A 19,666-nucleotide genomic window follows, 5' to 3' on the forward strand; every position below is an offset into this window, starting at 1 on the left:
CATAATGCTGACAAAGCATCATGGGAAATGTAGTCCATAACATATAGAGGGCCGATAATTCCCACCCCTGTTTTAAATAAATAGACTATTATTTGCATTTTACAACACAAAAATGAAACCAAAGACCCAGGCAGAGAAGATTGTGACTTACAGGCAGTGAAAAAAGTCATTTTTGATCATTTTATTTTTTAAAAAAATATTAATTAAAAAGTTTGAATTTCAGAATAAGCTTGGATTTTGGAATTCTGGATTTGGGGATTTGTACTTGTACTGAATAAACATACTTTTTGTTTTCATAATTATAGAGACACACCCCCTGTCTACAGGACAACTTTGGGCTTGTCCCTATAAGCAAATGAAGATTAATATTTCCATCTGAAATGTGCATGAAATGTGTTTACCGTTAGCTTCTATTTTCATTTGCACAGCTTTTTATTTTATTTTTTTTGTTTAGAAAAGTTTTTAACTTATTTTAATGCTTGTTTGAAGTCAAAATAAAATGTAATGTTTTCTCTAATTTGCTAGAGCAGAGAGTTCTGGCACTACTGATGCTCCAGATCCATTTGTTAAACCCCCCAAATGGGGTTAAACACATAGTTAAAGTCCTACTCAGTAGCTGCTGAGAGCAGCTGGTTCTGAGAATAAAACCACCCATGAGCCAATCCACAGTGGCAGTCACCGGCTATGTTCAGCTTGGAAACTGCATGCCTTGCGGCTGAGAGCAGGACTTCAACTATGTGTGTATCCCATTTGCAGGGGTTAAACACATAGAAGCGGAGCCATAGTAGTGCAAAAATAGCATGATCTAACAAGTTAGGGCTTGTGATGTTTGCTCTAGAATCTCCTATCTCTTGGTATATTTATTTGAAAAAGCAGGAATATAAGCTTAGGAGCCAACCCATTTTTGGTTCAGCACCCTGCATAGTGCTTGCTGATTGGTTGCTACATTTAGCCACCAACTGGCAAGCGCTACCCAGGTGCTACCTAGCTCATAAGATTACATTACATTCCTGCTTGAAATAAAGATAGCAAGAGAACTAAGAAAAAATTATAACAGGAGTAAATTAGAAATTTACTTAATTCCTTAACGACCAGTGCCGTATCCTGTACGATGCTGGCCGTTGTGCCCTTAAGGACCAGCAACATACCCTGTACGTCACTGCAGTCCTGGGCTTCTCTCTGCCTTGATCTCACTCAAAATAGCGAGATTGCGCTATTTCTGCATGCCCCACGAGTGGGGGACTGCAGAAATAGATTTGCAGAGAGGGCCACTCTGTGGTCCTCTTTGCATCGGACAGTGGTGGTGCTGTCGCTATAGGGCACGGGACCGGGTGGGACCGCTACGCCACGCTACAGGCGTTCAAGCAAAGTGCCAGTGCTGATTCACAGTGAGGGGGAAGGAGGGAGGAGAGGCAATAAAGGGTATCCTCTGTGGGATCCGTTGGGGGGAAGTGATCTGGGAGGGGGAAGGTTATTGATAGGGGGCAGCTACACTACAGAATAAAATGGGTACTTAATTTTTTTAAAAATTTGTTTGCCTTTTTTGCAGCAAACTGGGTACTGGCAGACAGCTGCCAGTACCCAAGATGGCAGCAAATAGGTAGAGGGGAAGGGTTAGAGAGCTGTTTGGGGGGATCAGGGAGGTTGGGAGGTAAGGGGCAGTGATGTGCAGTCACGAAAGGCAGGTGAGGCAGTGCTTCACCTCTCATTTGGGCAAAAATATATATTTTTTTATTGGCTTTAAAAAAAAAATTTGTAATTTTTTTTTCCCCAGCATTTTTTTTTCCTCACAGCTATATGTTGTGCAATGGAGAAGCACAAGCAGGTCTGCCCACCATTACACAACATGCTGCGCAATCTACTGGATGAAAGTGGTTAAGATCATTGCATGGCCCATTAACTGCTTATTTGAGGCAGTCCAATTTGGGCTGAACCAATCCAGCAAGAGGCATTAGTAAGTGGTACATAGGGTTGGGGCTGGGTGTTAAATCAAATAAAACAAAACAAAAACGGAAAAAAAAAAAAAAACTTTCATATATTTTGTTGCTGTCCTGTGAACCTGCTAGCTTTGCTAAAGTGAAAAAGAGAGTTCTGTTCTTCCCCTCTAAGTGCAGTGGAATATGCCACTGTCACTTCCTGAATCCTTACAGAGCAGGAAAAGAGAGGCACATAGAGCAATGTTTCTGCCACATCTTATTAAAGTAAGATTTTACTGAAAGGGATTCTGTTAGTGAAAATGATAATTTAATGAATGTGGTTTAGTGTTTTTTTACTCTTTTACATCAGGGTCGTTTTTGTATTTTGTTTACTCAAACTTTACACCCACTAACTTAGCAGCTTGCCTCTGTACTTCACACTAAATTATAGACTAATTTTCTGAACTCTCTGTAGCTCTGCTGTTTTATTACTTAAAATTCAGTGCCCCCCCCCCCCCTTGTGTGTGTGTGTGTGTGTCTCTCTCTATCTATCCATCTCTCTCCTTATGTGTTGTTCTCCCCCATGGTCTCTTTCTCTCTCTGTCTCTCTTTCTCCCCCTCTGACTCTCATCCCTTATGTAATGAAAGAATCTATAAGCATAATTTGCAGCATTAAAGTAAAAAGTATGTTTTAAACATATTTTAATGGGCATGGATTTCTAGATCTCATAATCAGAGCAAGCATTGTGTTATCTGGCAAGAGTTTCTGTTACAATCCTTTTAGACTAAAATCAGATGTTTACTAAGTTGACCAGTTTTCCAAGACACCATTTAAAGGGACATGAAACCCATATGCAAATTTAAATAACTTTCCAATTTACATCTAATATCTAATTTTCTTCATTCTTTTGATGTCCTTTGTTGAAAATCATATCTAAATATGCTCAGTAGCTGCTGATTGGTGGCTGCACATAGATACCTCATGTGATTGGCTCACCCATGTGCATTGCTATTTCTTCAACAAAGGATATCTAAAGAATGAAGGTGTATCCTGCCACTGCCTCACCAACCTCTGACGTCACTGCACGTCACTGGTAAGGGGGTATCAACACTGTTTGAGAGGGGGTCAGGGAGGGATCAGGGGGTGGGATGTGTCAGGTGGGAGGCTGATCTCTACACTAAAGGAAAAATTAACCCTACAAGCTACTTAATTAACCCCTTCACTGCTGGGCATAATACAAGTGTGGTGCGCAGCAGCATTTAGCGGCCTTCTAATTACCAAAAAGCAATGCCAAAGCCATATATGACTGCTATTTCTGAATAAAGGGGATCACAGAAAAGCATTTAGAACCATTTGTGCCATGATTGCACAAGCTGTTTGTAAATCATTTCAGTGAGAAACCTAAAAGTGTGAAATAGCAATTTTTTTTTTTATTTGATCGCATTTAGTGGTGAAATGGTGGCGTGAAGTGAAATATAATAAAATGGGCCTAGATCAATACTTTGGGTTGTCTACTAAAATAAATAAATATATATATATATATATATATATATATATATATATATATAGTTTTGATAGGCAAATATAAAAAAGACTCTCTGTTTAAATGTAGTGATGGCAAAAATGCTAAAAATGCTCTGGTCTTTTGGGGAAGTTTTTGTCTGAAATGCCTGTGCTCTATCTGAATCATGAAAGGAAAAAAATGTGTTTCATGTCCCTTTAAGAAAGTTTAGAATCAATATGGTCTAACTGTATTTTGCATTTAGCTGCATTTTATTGTTTTTGTATATATGCTATTGTAGTGTTTTTTTTATAGTTTTGGAAGAACATTGTTAGGAGATACATTGTTCCCTACTTTCTCCTTGCCAGTGTGTCTAATTATATGTGTCCCTAGCTTTACTTAAAATATCTGTGTATCCTTTTTGTAAACTCATATCTTCCTCCTCAGTGCAAAGACAGTAACTGGTTATTTCCTTTTCCCACAGGGCAGCAATCGATGAGGTGGAAACAGATGTGGTGGAAATTGAAGCCAAACTTGACAAGGTGAGGACCATATTGATATAATTTAACTTCAAGAATGTTATACAGTGCCAGATGCCTCCTTTGTATTAAATACTAAAAAACATAGACTAAAAAGGAACAAGTTCTCTGTCAACTAAAGGGGACATTTTAACCCAAAGTGCATTAAACAAAAACGTATTATTTTCTCAAGAAAAGGCTTAAGGGACATTCAAATGCAATAAGGAATTATAATATTTTGTCATTACACTACTTCGGTTGAATACATACTTTAAAGTTGTGTTCAGGAGTCGCAATGCTTTGAAACTCCTAAAAAGGAAATGGCCAACGAGCCATTCTTAAAGGGATATTTTTCCTTCATATTTCAGATAGAGCATTCACTTTTAAACAAATTTCCAATTGATTTCTATTATCTAATTTGCTTATCTAATTTGCTTAGTTCTCTTGGTATACTTTGTTGAAAAGCATACCTAGGTAGGCTCAGGAGGTGGGAACTAGCTGCTGATTGGTGGTTGATGAAGTGCTAGTGGCAAACCAAATGCATTATCCGATTGGTTGTGCATCCGGTGACCTCACGGAGAAACGGACCAATCAGATTACGCCCAAGGTTCTAATCAGAGCCTTGGGTGCCGCAACCACCTCTGGGAACCTAAGCATGGGTCCCACCCCCCACAAGGTGCTTTTAAAGATTCTTGGACAGAATATGTGAGTAGAATCGGACACATTTGGTTGCATTAGTCTGTCAGATAATTATCCTTCGCACATTCTGTCCCAGAATCTTTAAAAGCACGTTGTGGGGGGTGGGACCCATGGTTAGGTTCCAAGAGGTGGTTGCGGCACCCAAGGCTCTGATTAGAAAAGAATTCTCTGGAGCGTATCTGCCCTCGTTAATGCATGATCTGATTGGTCTGTGTCTCCGTGAGGTCACCAGATGCACAACCAATCCAATTAATGCATTTGGTTTGCCGCTAGCGCCTAGTGGTGGATGCACATATATATGCCCCATCATTGGTATACTGATATGTTCAGCTAGCTCCCATTGCATTGCTTCTCCTTCAACAAAAGATATGACAAGAATGAAGCATAATTCATAATAGAAGCAAATTTGAAGGTTGTTTAAAAATGTATGCTTTATATCTGAATAATGAAATATATGTTTTTTTTGGGGGGTGTGGTGTTTGTGTCCCTTTAAATATGTATTTAACTCCTTTTTATGGGTTAACCACATAGTTTCTAAGGAAAATGCATTTAATAATAAAATGCTTTAACAAATTATTTTATGTTTATTATTTCATTAGAATATCCCTTAAAATTAAAGCTGTTTCAGTTGATATTCGCAAAAAAATGCATTTTCATACCTAGGAATTCATCACTTCCACAAGCATGTAAACCAAACATAGTTTTAGCCAGTAACATCCCTATTTCAATAAACTCTTTTAAATGCAACAAATAATATTAACGTCCCTTTAATAGAGAGAATTTAGCCTCTCACTTCAGTGCATAAAGCTGTCAGTCTCTGAAAGAGGGAGTTACTGTGTTAACACTGGCAGACAGTGGGACTAAACATCTGCACCCAGTGAGATGGAAACATTCCTGAAAAAGTTTCCAAGCAGCCTAAGAGGTTTGTGCTGCGGGATCATTCCCTGGCGCTCCGCGTCTCCCTGTTCGCTCACAATATTATGTAGCCACGTATTTTCCCTCCCTGCTGGCCCTGTGTCTGTCTGCTCTCCAGATGATGAAAAATTTGTTCCCACGTCTGTACACCAGACACCTATTTTCAGCAAAGTGATACAGTCATCAAATGTTAAAGGGATATAAAAGAGCAATAATAAAATGTGTGTTTGTTTTATTATTGAATTGTTGTTTTCAGAAAACTATTTGTATACCCCCCCACGCACAAATAGGTTAAACACATAGTCAGACTGGAGCTGAACATGGTCATTTAGCCAATCAGAGCTAGCATATGTGCATAGCCATATCTTAAGAGTACAATAAAATGTCTGCTTTGGAGCAGCCTTTAACTATGTACTTAACCCTTTTGGGGGGTTAAACACATAGGTGTGTGCAAGTTATAGTGCAGTAATAAATTACTCTTGCACATTAGAGAAATTTTATTGTTGACTTTTTCCATCCCTTTAAAGAAACATTCCAGTCAAAATTTAAATGCACATAGATGAATTACATCTTTGAATAGAAACCTATTTGCAATGTACATGAATTGGCAAAAATGCTTCTAGTTAAAGTTATCACTGTTTTAGTGTTAGCCTTTTTCTCTGCACGTGCATGTGAAGCATAGCTATTCTCAGTGCACCAGCATTTTAACTACTGCAGCTGGGGCTTGTATCATGTCAGCAATTAACAAATTGAGTCATTATCAGATAGTACAAGCACCTTTACTCTCTCAGTAAGTGCTGTGTTTAAAATGCTGGTGCACGGTGCATACTTAAATATACGTTTTAAACAACTATAGCTTTTATTATAAGCATTTTTGCTAATACATGTATATTACAAAAATGCTTCTAATCAAAACTGAAACTCATCCATGTAGATTCCAGTTTTGGCTGGAATATCCCTTTAACTTAAATATTAAACTTTTTTAAGGTTTAAAAAATATTCTTAAATAATTTTTTTCTTTCTCCTCCTTCTTATAAATATTTATGAATTGACAATTATTATCTTTTTGTTTAGTTGGTAAAACTATGTAGTGGGATGCTAGAAGCTGGCAAAACCTACCTTACAACTAATAAGCACTTTGTAAGCGGCATCCGAGACCTGTCTCAGCAGTGTAAGAAGGATGAAATGATCAAGGTAGGTTCCTATATGTAGTATGTCATAATTATAAACACTGATAACATTCCTATTATTGCTACATTATTCTCTCACACTTTCATTCTCTCACACTTTCATTCTCTCACGCTTTCATTCTCTCACACTTTCATTCTCTCACACTTTCATTCTCTCACGCTTTTATTCTCTCACGCTTTTATTCTCTCACACTTTCATTCTCTCACACTTTCTCTCTCACCTTCTCTTTCTCTTTCTTTCTTACTCTTTCATTCTCTCACTTTCATTCTCTCACACTTTCTCTCACATTCATTCTCACACTTAATTTCTCTCTCACCTCTCTCTTTCTTTCTTACTCTTTCATTCTCTCACAATTTTTCTCTCACTCTTTCATTCTCTCACTCTTTCATTCTCTCACTCTTTCATTCTCTCACTCTTTCATTCTCTCACTCTTTCATTCTCTCACTCTTTCATTCTCTCACTCTTTCATTCTCTCACTCTTTCATTCTCTCACTCTCATTTTTTCTTTCTCACTCTTTCTTTCTCTCACTCTTATTTCATTCTTTCATTCTCTCACACATTCATTCTCTCACTTTATTTTTCTCTCACCTTCGCTCTCTTTCTTTCTTACTCTTTCATTCTCACTCTTTCTCTCACACTTTCTCTCACACATTCATTCTCTCTCACCTTCTCTCTCACCTTCTCTCTCTTTCTTTCTCTCACACTTTCTTTCTCTCACACTTTCTTTCTCTCTCACTTTCTTTCTCTCTCACCTTCTCTCTCTCTCTCTCTCTCTCTTTCTTTCTTTCTTTCTTTCTTTCTTTCTTTCTTACTCTTTCATTCTCTCACTCTTTTTATTCTCTCACACTTTCTCTCACACATTCATTCTCTCACACATTCATTCTCTCTCACCTCTCTCACCTTCTCTCTCTTTCTTTCTTACTCTTTCATTCTCTCACACTTTCTTTCTCTCTCACCTTTTCTCTCTCGCTCTTTCATTCTCTGACACTTTCATCCTTTCAATCTTTCATTCTCACTCTTTCATTCTTTCTTTCTCACTCTTTCTCTCACTCTTATTCTCTCACACTTTCTCTCACTCTTTCATTCTAACTCTTTCTTTCTGTCACTTGTTCATTCTCACATCTCTTTCCTGTCACTCTCTTTCCTCAGTCTCTTTGCTTTCTCTCCCTCTTGCTCTTTCTCCTAACCCATTTTGTTTAATAAAACATTTGATTGCAAGTTAGGGAAGATGCTTACAAACACTCATTATATTATCAGTAGTTCTGTAATGAATAGAAAACAGGCAGTGAGAAACTCAGTTTGCTACATCCATAATATAAATATTAGTAGTAGTTTTTATTAAAATAATAATCCATATGTTCTCTTTAAAGAAAGATTGTTGTCTGTTCTGTATTATTTTTGGAGAAAAAATAAATAAAGTAATAGTTGGCCAAAATAAATGCAATAAGTTGTATCACTCAATAAAGGAGTGGCTGAGTTATTCCAGTTACTGTGGCCAATTACAGTTACTTTTTGTTCCCTGTCCCAAGTAAAGACAGTAATGTGAATTTGGCTATTCCGTTGTATTGGAACAAAGTAAATGCAGTATTTAAATGTCAAATATATTTTTGCACAACAAAGTTAAAGGAAAAGTAAAGTCAAATTTAAACTTGCATGATTCAGATTGAACATGCAATTTTAAACATCTTTCCAATTTCCTTTTATTTTTAAATGTGCTTTGTTCTCCTAGTATCCTTTGTTGAAGAGCATACTTATGTTCAGGAGCAGCAATGTACTGCTGGGAGCTAGCTCGGTTTGGTGGCTGCTAGACATGTGCAATTGTTTTAAAACGAATGACGAATATGGCCGCCGCCAGGGGCATTCAGCTTTTCTCAAAGCCTAATTTGTTCTTGTAAAAGTGCAATACACACAGATCTGTGCTATACCCGATATTTATGTGTTGCACTTTGACAAGAAGAAATACAGCTTCAAAAAGAGCCGACTGCTGCTGGCAGCGGCCGTACTCGCCATTCGTTTTAAAACAAAACTCCTGAATTCACACATCTAGTGGCTGCACATAAATGCCTCTTGTCATTGGCTCACCCGATGTGTTCAGCTAGCTCAAAGTAGAGCATTGCTGGTTCTTCTACAAAGAATACCAAGAGAATGAAGCAAATTTGACAATAAGCAGTTAGCAATGGATCTTTGTTTTAAAAATTGCAAGTTTTATCTAAATCATGAAAGTTTAATGTTTAAAGGAACATCCCGGTCAAAATTTAAATGCACATAGATAAATGACATCTTTGAATAGAAACATATTTGCAATATAAATGTATTGGTAAAAATGCTTCTAGCAAAAGTTATTCCTGTTTTAGTGTTAACATTTTTCTCTGCATGTGCACGTGAAGCATAACTAGATTGATATGAAGTCAAAACAAGAGCATCAGAGTATTAAGCCCCTGATGAGCATCACCAAAACATACCCAGTAATCATTAGCTTAGTTTATTGTACATAGATGATTAAAATGTTTACCAGTTTATAAATGAACTGTTATAACTGATTACTTAAGTAGAACTTAAAACGTAGGCGGCTCATAGGAACAGCATACTGTTTGCTAAACATTAAATTCAGACTCCAATGCACAGCATATGCTAGCTGTTTCTGGTTAGTTTACACATGTATAAACTTTATCAGGCTTTTGTATAATTATTTAAGCACAATATGGGCACAGGAATAGCAAGACTAGAAAACTGCTTTTTTACACACCAATAAAAGATGATCTAAAGCTCTCTGCTCAGGTGAAATGATCTAAAGCTCTCTGCTCAGGTGAGATGATTTAAAGCTCTCTGCTCAGGTGAAATGATCTAAAGCTCTCTGCTCAGGTGAAATGATCTAAAGCTCTCTGCTCAGGCGAGATGATCTGAAAGCTCTCTGTTCAGGTGAAATGATCTAAAGCTCTCTGCTCAGGTGAGATGATCTAAAGCTCTCTGCTCAGGTGAGATGATCTAAAGCTCTCTGCTCAGGTGAAATGATCTAAAGCTCTCTGCTCAGGTGAAATGATCTAAAGCTCTCTGCTCAGGCGAGATGATCTAAAGCTCTCTGCTCAGGTGAAATGATCTAAAGCTCTCTGCTCAGGTGAGATGATCTAAAGCTCTCTGCTCAGGTGAGATGATCTAAAGCGCTCTGCTCAGGTGAGATGATCTAAAGCTCTCTGCTCAGGTGAGATGATCTAAAGCTCTCTGCTCAGGTGAAATGATCTAAAGCTCTCTGCTCAGGTGAGATGATCTAAAGCTCTCTGCTCAGGTGAGATGATCTAAACTTTAAGCTCTCTGCTCAGGTGAGATGATCTAAAGCTCTCTGCTCAGGTGAGATGATCTAAAGCTCTCTGCTTAGGTGAGATGATCTAAAGTTCTCTGCTCAGGTGAGATGATCTAAAGCTCTCTGCTCAGGTGAGATGATCTAAAGCTGTCTGCTCAGGTGAGATGATCCAAAGCTCTCTGCTCAGGTCAGATGATCTAAAGCTCTCTGCTCAGGTCAGATGATCTAAAACTCTCTGCTCAGGTGAGATGATCTAAAGCTCTCTTTTCAGGTTAGATGATCTAAAGCTCTTTGCTCAGGTGAGATGATCTAAAGGTCTTTGCTCAGGTGAGATGATCTAAATTTTCTGCTCAGCTGAGATGATCTTAGAAGAAGGGTTGCCAACTGTCTGGGAATGACCCAGACAGTTAGGGTTTCCATTTGTGTTTCTAGGTTTGAAGCTGAGTCAGGCCTGGACATGCAAATGTCAGTGTTTGGTGTGAAAGAGCCAAAGCCAAAAAGGTGACGTGCTTTTGCGACGTACTGCACATGCCTACAGTTATTTCTCTCTTGTGTGTGTGAGAGAGAGAATGTTTGTCTTTGTGTTTGCCGGTGTTTTTATGAGTGTGTGAAAGAGTGAGTGTATGAGAAAGTGTATGAGTGAGAGAGCGTTAGTGTCTTTGTGTGTGTGAGTGTGTTAGAGAGTGTGTGAGTGTGTTTTAGAGTGTATGTGAAAGTGCGAGAGTGTGTGTGTGTAAGAGAGAGAGAGAGTGTGAGATAGACAGTGTGTGAGAGTCTGAATATCTATGTGCGAGTTTGTGTTTATGTGCTATTATACTGTACTGTACTATACACTCTGCATGGTGTATAGTTTGGCTTTGGTCTGAACTGGCAACCCTACTAAGAAGTCTCGTCAGTACAGTGAGGTGCCTCTAAGAATTTTAGAAACACACATTTTAGCATGAAGGCAGTTTATCTCACTATGAAGAGTTTTGGATGTGAAGAAGAGACTCCTGCATTACAATGTAAAGTCTAAAAGTAAATTCCAAATTTTGCGTGATTTCATTCCATGCCGGGGGAGTTTTTGATTATCAGGCTCAGAATGTGTTGGTCAAAATGTAAAAAATCCAACGCCTCAGCCATTCGTTGCAACTGAGAATTTGAAAGGGTTACAATAAAACATTTGACTGCGCTATTATTATTGGGGATTGTCAATCTCTACAAAAATGATTAGCAAGAGCTACAGTCCAAATGGCTGAATGGATTATGATATTTGACCAGGTGGTGCCATCTTTAAATGGTAGTTGATGCATTTTTTGTTTATGGGATATAAATGTTTAAAATAGTAAAAGTTTGAATGTTTTGTCTGCATGTACAGTAGAAATTTAGGGCTGTGTCCATATTTATGGCAAGGAATGCGTGTAAAGTTTATTTATATTTTATATACTCACATTAAAACATCACTATTGTATGGATGGCAGCGATGAATGATGGTCTGTTTGCAGTCTCAGTGGGTTATTTTTGATGCAGTAATGTCTACTGATTTTGTTTTCTTTTTCTTCAAACCTTTACCACAGGCTTTATGCTTTTCCTCTGCTACCTTTTTTCTTCAGTCATAAAAAGGTTTTTGCCTATCCTAAAAGCATACCCTAAACCTCTAGGCTCATAAAATTCTAACCAGGGACTCCGTACATTCTATAAGTGGGTTTGACCTGTGGTTAATGGAAGGAGGTCATTTTCTCCAACATAGGTGTGTCCGGTCCACGGCGTCATCCTTACTTGTGGGATATTCTCTTCCCCAACAGGAAATGGCAAAGAGCCCAGCAAAGCTGGTCACATGATCCCTCCTAGGCTCCGCCTACCCCAGTCATTCTCTTTGCCGTTGTACAGGCAACATCTCCACGGAGATGGCTTAGAGTTTTTTAGTGTTTAACTGTAGTTTTTATTATTCAATCAAGAGTTTGTTATTTTAAAATAGTGCTGGTATGTACTATTTACTCTGAAACAGAAAAGAGATGAAGATTTCTGTTTGTAAGAGGAAAATGATTTTAGCAACCGTTACTAAAATCCATGGCTGTTCCACACAGGACTGTTGAGAGGAATTAACTTCAGTTGGGGGAACAGTGAGCAGTCTTTTGCTGCTTGAGGTATGACACATTCTAACAAGACGATGTAATGCTGGAAGCTGTCATTTTCCCTATGGGATCCGGTAAGCCATGTTTATTCAGAAAGTAAATAAGGGCTTCACAAGGGCTTATTAAGACTGTAGACTTTTTCTGGGCTAAATCGATTCATATATTACACATATTTAGCCTTGAGGAATCATTTAATCTGGGTATTTTGGTAAAATAATATCGGCAGGCACTGTTTTAGACACCTTATTCTTTAGGGGCTTTCCCTAATCATAGGCAGAGCCTCATTTTCGCGCCGGTATTGCGCACTTGTTTTTGAGAGGCATGACATGCAGTCGCATGTGTGAGGAGCTCTGATACATAGAAAAGACTTTCTGAAGGCATCATTTGGTATCGTATTCCCCTTTGGGCTTGGTTGGGTCTCAGCAAAGCAGATACCAGGGACTGTAAAGGGGTTAAAGTTAAAAACGGCTCCGGTTCCGTTATTTTAAGGGTTAAAGCTTCCAAATTTGGTGTGCAATACTTTTAAGGCTTTAAGACACTGTGGTGAAATTTTGGTGAATTTTGAACAATTCCTTCATACTTTTTCGCAATTGCAGTAATAAAGTGTGTTCAGTTTAAAATTTAAAGTGACAGTAACGGTTTTATTTTAAAACGTTTTTTGTACTTTGTTATCAAGTTTATGCCTGTTTAACATGTCTGAACTACCAGATAGACTGTGTTCTGAATGTGGGGAAGCCAGGGTTCCTTCTCATTTAAATAAATGTGATTTATGTGACACTGAAAATGATGCCCAAGATGATTCCTCAAGTGAGGGGAGTAAGCATGGTACTGCATCATTCCCTCCTTCGTCTACACGAGTCTTGCCCACTCAGGAGGCCCCTAGTACATCTAGCGCGCCAATACTCCTTACTATGCAACAATTAACGGCTGTAATGGATAATTCTATCAAAAACATTTTAGCCAAAATGCCCACTTATCAGCGTAAGCGCGACTGCTCTGTTTTAGATACTGAAGAGCATGAGGACGCTGATGATAATGGTTCTGAAATGCCCCTACACCAGTCTGAGGGGGCCAGGGAGGTTTTGTCTGAGGGAGAAATTTCAGATTCAGGGAAAATTTCTCAACAAGCTGAACCCGATGTGATTACATTTAAATTTAAGTTGGAACATCTCCGCGCTCTGCTTAAGGAGGTATTATCCACTCTGGATGATTGTGAGAATTTGATCATCCCAGAGAAACTATGTAAAATGGACAAGTTCCTAGAGGTCCCGGGGCTCCCAGAAGCTTTTCCTATACCCAAGCGGGTGGCGGACATTGTAAATAAAGAATGGGAAAGGCCCGGTATACCTTTCGTCCCTCCCCCCATATTTAAAAAATTGTTTCCTATGGTCGACCCCAGAAAGGACTTATGGCAGACAGTCCCCAAGGTCGAGGGAGCGGTTTCTACTTTAAACAAACGCACCACTATACCCATAGAAGATAGTTGTGCTTTCAAAGATCCTATGGATAAAAAATTAGAAGGTTTGCTTAAAAAGATGTTTGTTCAGCAAGGTTACCTTCTACAACCAATTTCATGCATTGTCCCTGTCACTACAGCCGCGTGTTTCTGGTTCGATGAACTAGTTAAGGCGATCGATAGTGATTCTCCTCCTTATGAGGAGATTATGGACAGAATCCGTGCTCTCAAATTGGCTAATTCTTTCACCCTAGACGCCACTTTGCAATTGGCTAGGTTAGCGGCGAAAAATTCTGGGTTTGCTATTGTGGCGCGCAGAGCGCTTTGGTTGAAATCTTGGTCAGCGGATGCGTCTTCCAAGAACAAACTACTTAACATTCCTTTCAAGGGGAAAACGCTGTTTGGCCCTGACTTGAAAGAGATTATCTCTGATATCACTGGGGGTAAGGGCCACGCCCTTCCTCAGGATAGGTCTTTCAAGGCCAAAAATAAACCTAATTTTCGTCCCTTTCGTAGAAACGGACCAGCCCCAAGTGCTACGTCCTCTAAGCAAGAGGGTAATACTTCTCAAGCCAAGCCAGCCTGGAGACCAATGCAAGGCTGGAACAAGGGAAAGCAGGCCAAGAAACCTGCCACTGCTACCAAGACAGCATGAAATGTTGGCCCCCGATCCGGGACCGGATCTGGTGGGGGGCAGACTCTCTCTCTTCGCTCAGGCTTGGGCAAGAGATGTTCTGGATCCTTGGGCACTAGAAATAGTCTCCCAAGGTTATCTTCTGGAATTCAAGGGGCTTCCCCCAAGGGGGAGGTTCCACAGGTCTCAATTGTCTTCAGACCACATAAAAAGACAGGCATTCTTACATTGTGTAGAAGACCTGCTAAAAATGGGAGTGATTCATCCTGTTCCATTAGGAGAACAAGGGATGGGGTTCTACTCCAATCTGTTCATAGTTCCCAAAAAAGAGGGAACGTTCAGACCAATCTTAGATCTCAAGATCTTAAACAAGTTTCTCAAGGTTCCAGCGTTCAAGATGGAAACCATTCGAACAATTCTTCCTTCCATCCAGGAAGGTCAATTCATGACCACGGTGGATTTAAAGGATGCGTATCTACATATTCCTATCCACAAGGAACATCATCGGTTCCTAAGGTTCGCATTCCTGGACAAGCATTACCAGTTCGTGGCGCTTCCTTTCGGATTAGCCACTGCTCCAAGGATTTTCACAAAGGTACTAGGGTCCCTTCTAGCGGTGCTAAGACCAAGGGGCATTGCAGTAGTACCTTACTTGGACGACATTCTGATTCAAGCGTCGTCCCTTCCTCAAGCAAAGGCTCACACGGACATAGTCCTGGCCTTTCTCAGATCTCACGGATGGAAAGTGAACGTGGAAAAGAGTTCTCTATCTCCGTCGACAAGGGTTCCCTTCTTGGGAACAATAATAGACTCCTTAGAAATGAGGATTTTTCTGACAGAGGCCAGAAAAACAAAACTTCTAAACTCTTGTCGGACACTTCATTCCGTTCCTCTTCCTTCCATAGCGCAGTGCATGGAAGTAATAGGTTTGATGGTAGCGGCAATGGACATAGTTCCTTTTGCGCGCATTCATCTAAGACCATTACAACTGTGCATGCTCAGTCAGTGGAATGGGGACTATACAGACTTGTCTCCGAAGATACAAGTAAATCAGAGGACCAGAGACTCACTCCGTTGGTGGCTGTCCCTGGACAACCTGTCACAAGGGATGACCTTCCGCAGACCAGAGTGGGTCATTGTCACGACCGACGCCAGTCTGATGGGCTGGGGCGCGGTCTGGGGATCCCTGAAAGCTCAGGGTCTTTGGTCTCGGGAAGAATCTCTTCTACCGATAAATATTCTGGAACTGAGAGCGATATTCAATGCTCTCAAGGCTTGGCCTCAGCTAGCGAAGGCCCAGTTCATACGGTTTCAATCAGACAACATGACGACTGTTGCGTACATCAACCATCAGGGGGGAACAAGGAGTTCCCTGGCGATGGAAGAAGTGACCAAAATCATTCAATGGGCGGAGACTCGCTCCTGCCACCTGTCTGCAATCCACATCCCAGGAGTGGAAAATTGGGAAGCGGATTTTCTGAGTCGTCAGACATTGCATCCGGGGGAGTGGGAACTCCATCCGGAAATCTTTGCCCAAATCACTCAACTGTGGGGCATTCCAGACATGGATCTGATGGCCTCTCGTCAGAACTTCAAGGTTCCTTGCTACGGGTCCAGATCCAGGGATCCCAAGGCGACTCTAGTAGATGCACTAGTAGCACCTTGGACCTTCAAACTAGCTTATGTATTCCCGCCGTTTCCTCTCATCCCCAGGCTGGTAGCCAGGATCCATCAGGAGAGGGCGTCGGTGATCTTGATAGCTCCTGCGTGGCCACGCAGGACTTGGTATGCAGATCTGGTGAATATGTCATCGGCTCCACCATGGAAGCTACCTTTGAGACGAGACCTTCTTGTTCAAGGTCCGTTCGAACATCTGAATCTGGTCTCACTCCAGCTGACTGCTTGGAGATTGAACGCTTGATTTTATCAAAACGAGGGTTATCAGATTCTGTTATTGATACTCTTGTTCAGGCCAGAAAGCCTGTAACTAGAAAAATTTACCACAAAATATGGAAAAAATATATCTGTTGGTGTGAATCTAAAGGATTCCCCTGGGACAAGGTAAAGATTCCTAAGATTCTATCCTTTCTCCAAGAAGGATTGGAGAAAGGATTATCTGCAAGTTCCTTGAAGGGACAGATTTCTGCCTTGTCTGTGTTACTTCACAAAAAGCTGGCAGCTGTGCCAGATGTTCAAGCCTTTGTTCAGGCTCTGGTTAGAATCAAGCCTGTTTACAAACCTTTGACTCCTCCTTGGAGTCTCAACTTAGTTCTTTCAGTTCTTCAGGGGGTTCCGTTTGAACCCTTACATTCCGTTGATATTAAGTTATTATCTTGGAAAGTTTTGTTTTTGGTTGCAATTTCTTCTGCTAGAAGAGTTTCAGAATTATCTGCTCTGCAGTGTTCTCCTCCTTATCTGGTGTTCCATGCAGATAAGGTGGTTTTACGTACTAAACCTGGTTTTCTTCCAAAAGTTGTTTCTAACAAAAACATTAACCAGGAGATAGTCGTGCCTTCTTTGTGTCCGAAACCAGTTTCAAAGAAGGAACGTTTGTTGCACAATTTGGATGTTGTTCGCGCTCTAAAATTCTATTTAGATGCTACAAAGGATTTTAGACAAACATCTTCCTTGTTTGTTGTTTATTCTGGTAAAAGGAGAGGTCAAAAAGCAACTTCTACCTCTCTCTCTTTTTGGATTAAAAGCATCATCAGATTGGCTTACGAGACTGCCGGACGGCAGCCTCCTGAAAGAATCACAGCTCATTCCACTAGGGCTGTGGCTTCCACATGGGCCTTCAAGAACGAGGCTTCTGTTGATCAGATATGTAGGGCAGCGACTTGGTCTTCACTGCACACTTTTACCAAATTTTACAAGTTTGATACTTTTGCTTCTTCTGAGGCTGTTTTTGGGAGAAAGGTTTTGCAAGCCGTGGTGCCTTCCATTTAGGTGACCTGATTTGCTCCCTCCCTTCATCCGTGTCCTAAAGCTTTGGTATTGGTTCCCACAAGTAAGGATGACGCCGTGGACCGGACACACCTATGTTGGAGAAAACAGAATTTATGTTTACCTGATAAATTACTTTCTCCAACGGTGTGTCCGGTCCACGGCCCGCCCTGGTTTTTTAATCAGGTCTGATGAATTATTTTCTCTAACTACAGTCACCACGGTATCATATGGTTTCTCCTATGCAAATATTCCTCCTTAACGTCGGTCGAATGACTGGGGTAGGCGGAGCCTAGGAGGGATCATGTGACCAGCTTTGCTGGGCTCTTTGCCATTTCCTGTTGGGGAAGAGAATATCCCACAAGTAAGGATGACGCCGTGGACCGGACACACCGTTGGAGAAAGTAATTTATCAGGTAAACATAAATTCTGTTTTTTCCAAGGACATTGTGTCATGATATTTCTAAGTAACCATCTCCACTGAGTGTAGTATAATTTGTTTCCATCTGTCAGAGATGAAACATCAGTTGGAGTCAGGAAATGGAATCTGCTTTTTGAAATCATGAGATTTGTTTAGCTAATATTGTTAACTGAAAAGTAGCTTTATATAGGGTGATTTTATTGTAAGTTTGTTTATTTAAAAGCTTTAATAGCCAAAAAATGACACACTCTAATGCACTACTGTGTGTTTAAACCCCCACAAAGGAGTTAAACACACAGTAGAAGTACTGCTTGGGACCCGCAGAGCCCTGCTGATCAGCAGCGCTATTTGCACAACTCAGCTGTGTAACTAGTGCTGTTATTGGGTCAGCAGCATTTTCCGCAGAGCACTTCTGGTCATGCAGGGGTTAAACACACCGTAGCGCAAGGTTGCTAATCTTAACAAGTACATAACTAAAAAGAACAATGCAAAAACACTTACTCTGAATTTCAAATAAGCAGTAGATTTTTTTCTGGCAAATTTATTTCCCCCCCCATTTTACGGCCCCCTGTATCATGTGACAACTATCAGCCAATCACAGACTAGTATACATATACCCTGTGAGCTTTGTTCCCCAAAATGTGTGTATATAACAAGACTGAGCAAAATTTGATAATGGAAGTAAACTGGAAAGTGGTGATAGGGTTTCTAATTCATGGATCCAGAATGCCTTAGAGTAAAAATCATTGAAGGTATACCACCAAATAAACATGTGAATAGATTAAGGACTTTACGTCAAAGAGAGACATTCTGGATCCATGAATTAGAAACCCTATCACCAAAATGGTTAAACATCGATCTTGATTTGAATGCCTTTATGTAACTTATGTAACTTTTGTTTCATATCTATCTCATAGATAGGCTTATAGGTGTATCTATATCATACACTTCATCACTCAATTATTATCGGTCGCTGCTATTAGGAGATGGTTAGTCAATTCTAGAGAAGTAATCGGTTTATGTATTTTTAAAACTAGTCTAATTACAGGCTCTATAAGATATCCTTAGGTTGTGATATGTGTTTTTAAATTTATGTAATAACCTTTTTTTAGAGGTTAATATTAGCATCATGTTTTGATTATTGTTATTTTTCTTGTATCAATTTGTGCTAGGCTTATTTCAATGCATTATTGTATGACATATGTTTTGGTATGGTTGTTAAAAAGAGAGAGAGAGAGATGCACTCAGCTGAGACAGAACAAAAGCTGGAAAAACTTCCGTGCCTGTTCATTTTATTATAGTGTGTCACTCAGGGTGCATACTCTTTTAGCACACTATGCCCCTTCACAGAAAAAAAATATCCTGTAGCATATCAGTCTGACCCTGCCCAATGACAGTCCAGCGCCGAAATACCAGGCAATTCTTCTCTGAACAAGAGAAACAACAACCCCAGACGATCGTTTCGGCCTTCTGTGGGCCTCGTCAGTGAGGTGCAGTCGCATCTCTCTAAGGGCATGTGTGCAAGGAGTCCACGTCTGGTTTCCCCTTTTACTCTTAGGGAGACCCAAGAGCAATTTGCATAAATAAAAAGAGAGAGAGAGAGAGATGCACTCAGCTGAGACAGAACAAAAGCTGGAAAAACTTCCGTGCCTGTTCATTTTATTATAGTGTGTCACTCAGGGTGCATACTCTTTTAGCACACTATGCCCCTTCACAGAAAAAAAATATCCTGTAGCATATCAGTCTGACCCTGCCCAATGACAGTCCAGCGCCGAAATACCAGGCAATTCTTCTCTGAACAAGAGAAACAACAACCCCAGACGATCGTTTCGGCCTTCTGTGGGCCTTGTCAGTGAGGTGCAGTCGCATCTCTCTAAGGGCATGTGTGCAAGGAGTCCACGTCTGGTTTCCCCTTTTACTCTTAGGGAGACCCAAGACCAATTTGCTGGACTGTCATTGGGCAGGGTCAGACTGATATGCTACAGGATATTTTTTCTCTGTGAAGGGGCATAGTGTGCTAAAAGAGTATGCACCCTGAGTGACACCCTAAAATGAACAT

General features: G+C 40.2%; 1 protein-coding gene across 1 annotated transcript in view; it reads left to right on the forward strand.

Annotated features, from left to right (window-relative positions):
- The window catches only part of LOC128638844 (arf-GAP with coiled-coil, ANK repeat and PH domain-containing protein 3-like), a 223,040-nt gene that overhangs the window by 191,655 nt on the left and 11,719 nt on the right, over positions 1-19,666 (forward strand). The window contains exons 2-3 of the mRNA XM_053690977.1: positions 3,903-3,960; positions 6,625-6,744. Of these exons, the coding sequence (XP_053546952.1) occupies positions 3,903-3,960; positions 6,625-6,744 (178 nt within the window). The remainder of the gene's footprint in view (positions 1-3,902; positions 3,961-6,624; positions 6,745-19,666) is intronic.

Source organism: Bombina bombina, chromosome 8 (assembly GCF_027579735.1).
Source record: "Bombina bombina isolate aBomBom1 chromosome 8, aBomBom1.pri, whole genome shotgun sequence".
In the NCBI taxonomy this organism is placed as follows: domain Eukaryota; kingdom Metazoa; phylum Chordata; class Amphibia; order Anura; family Bombinatoridae; genus Bombina; species Bombina bombina.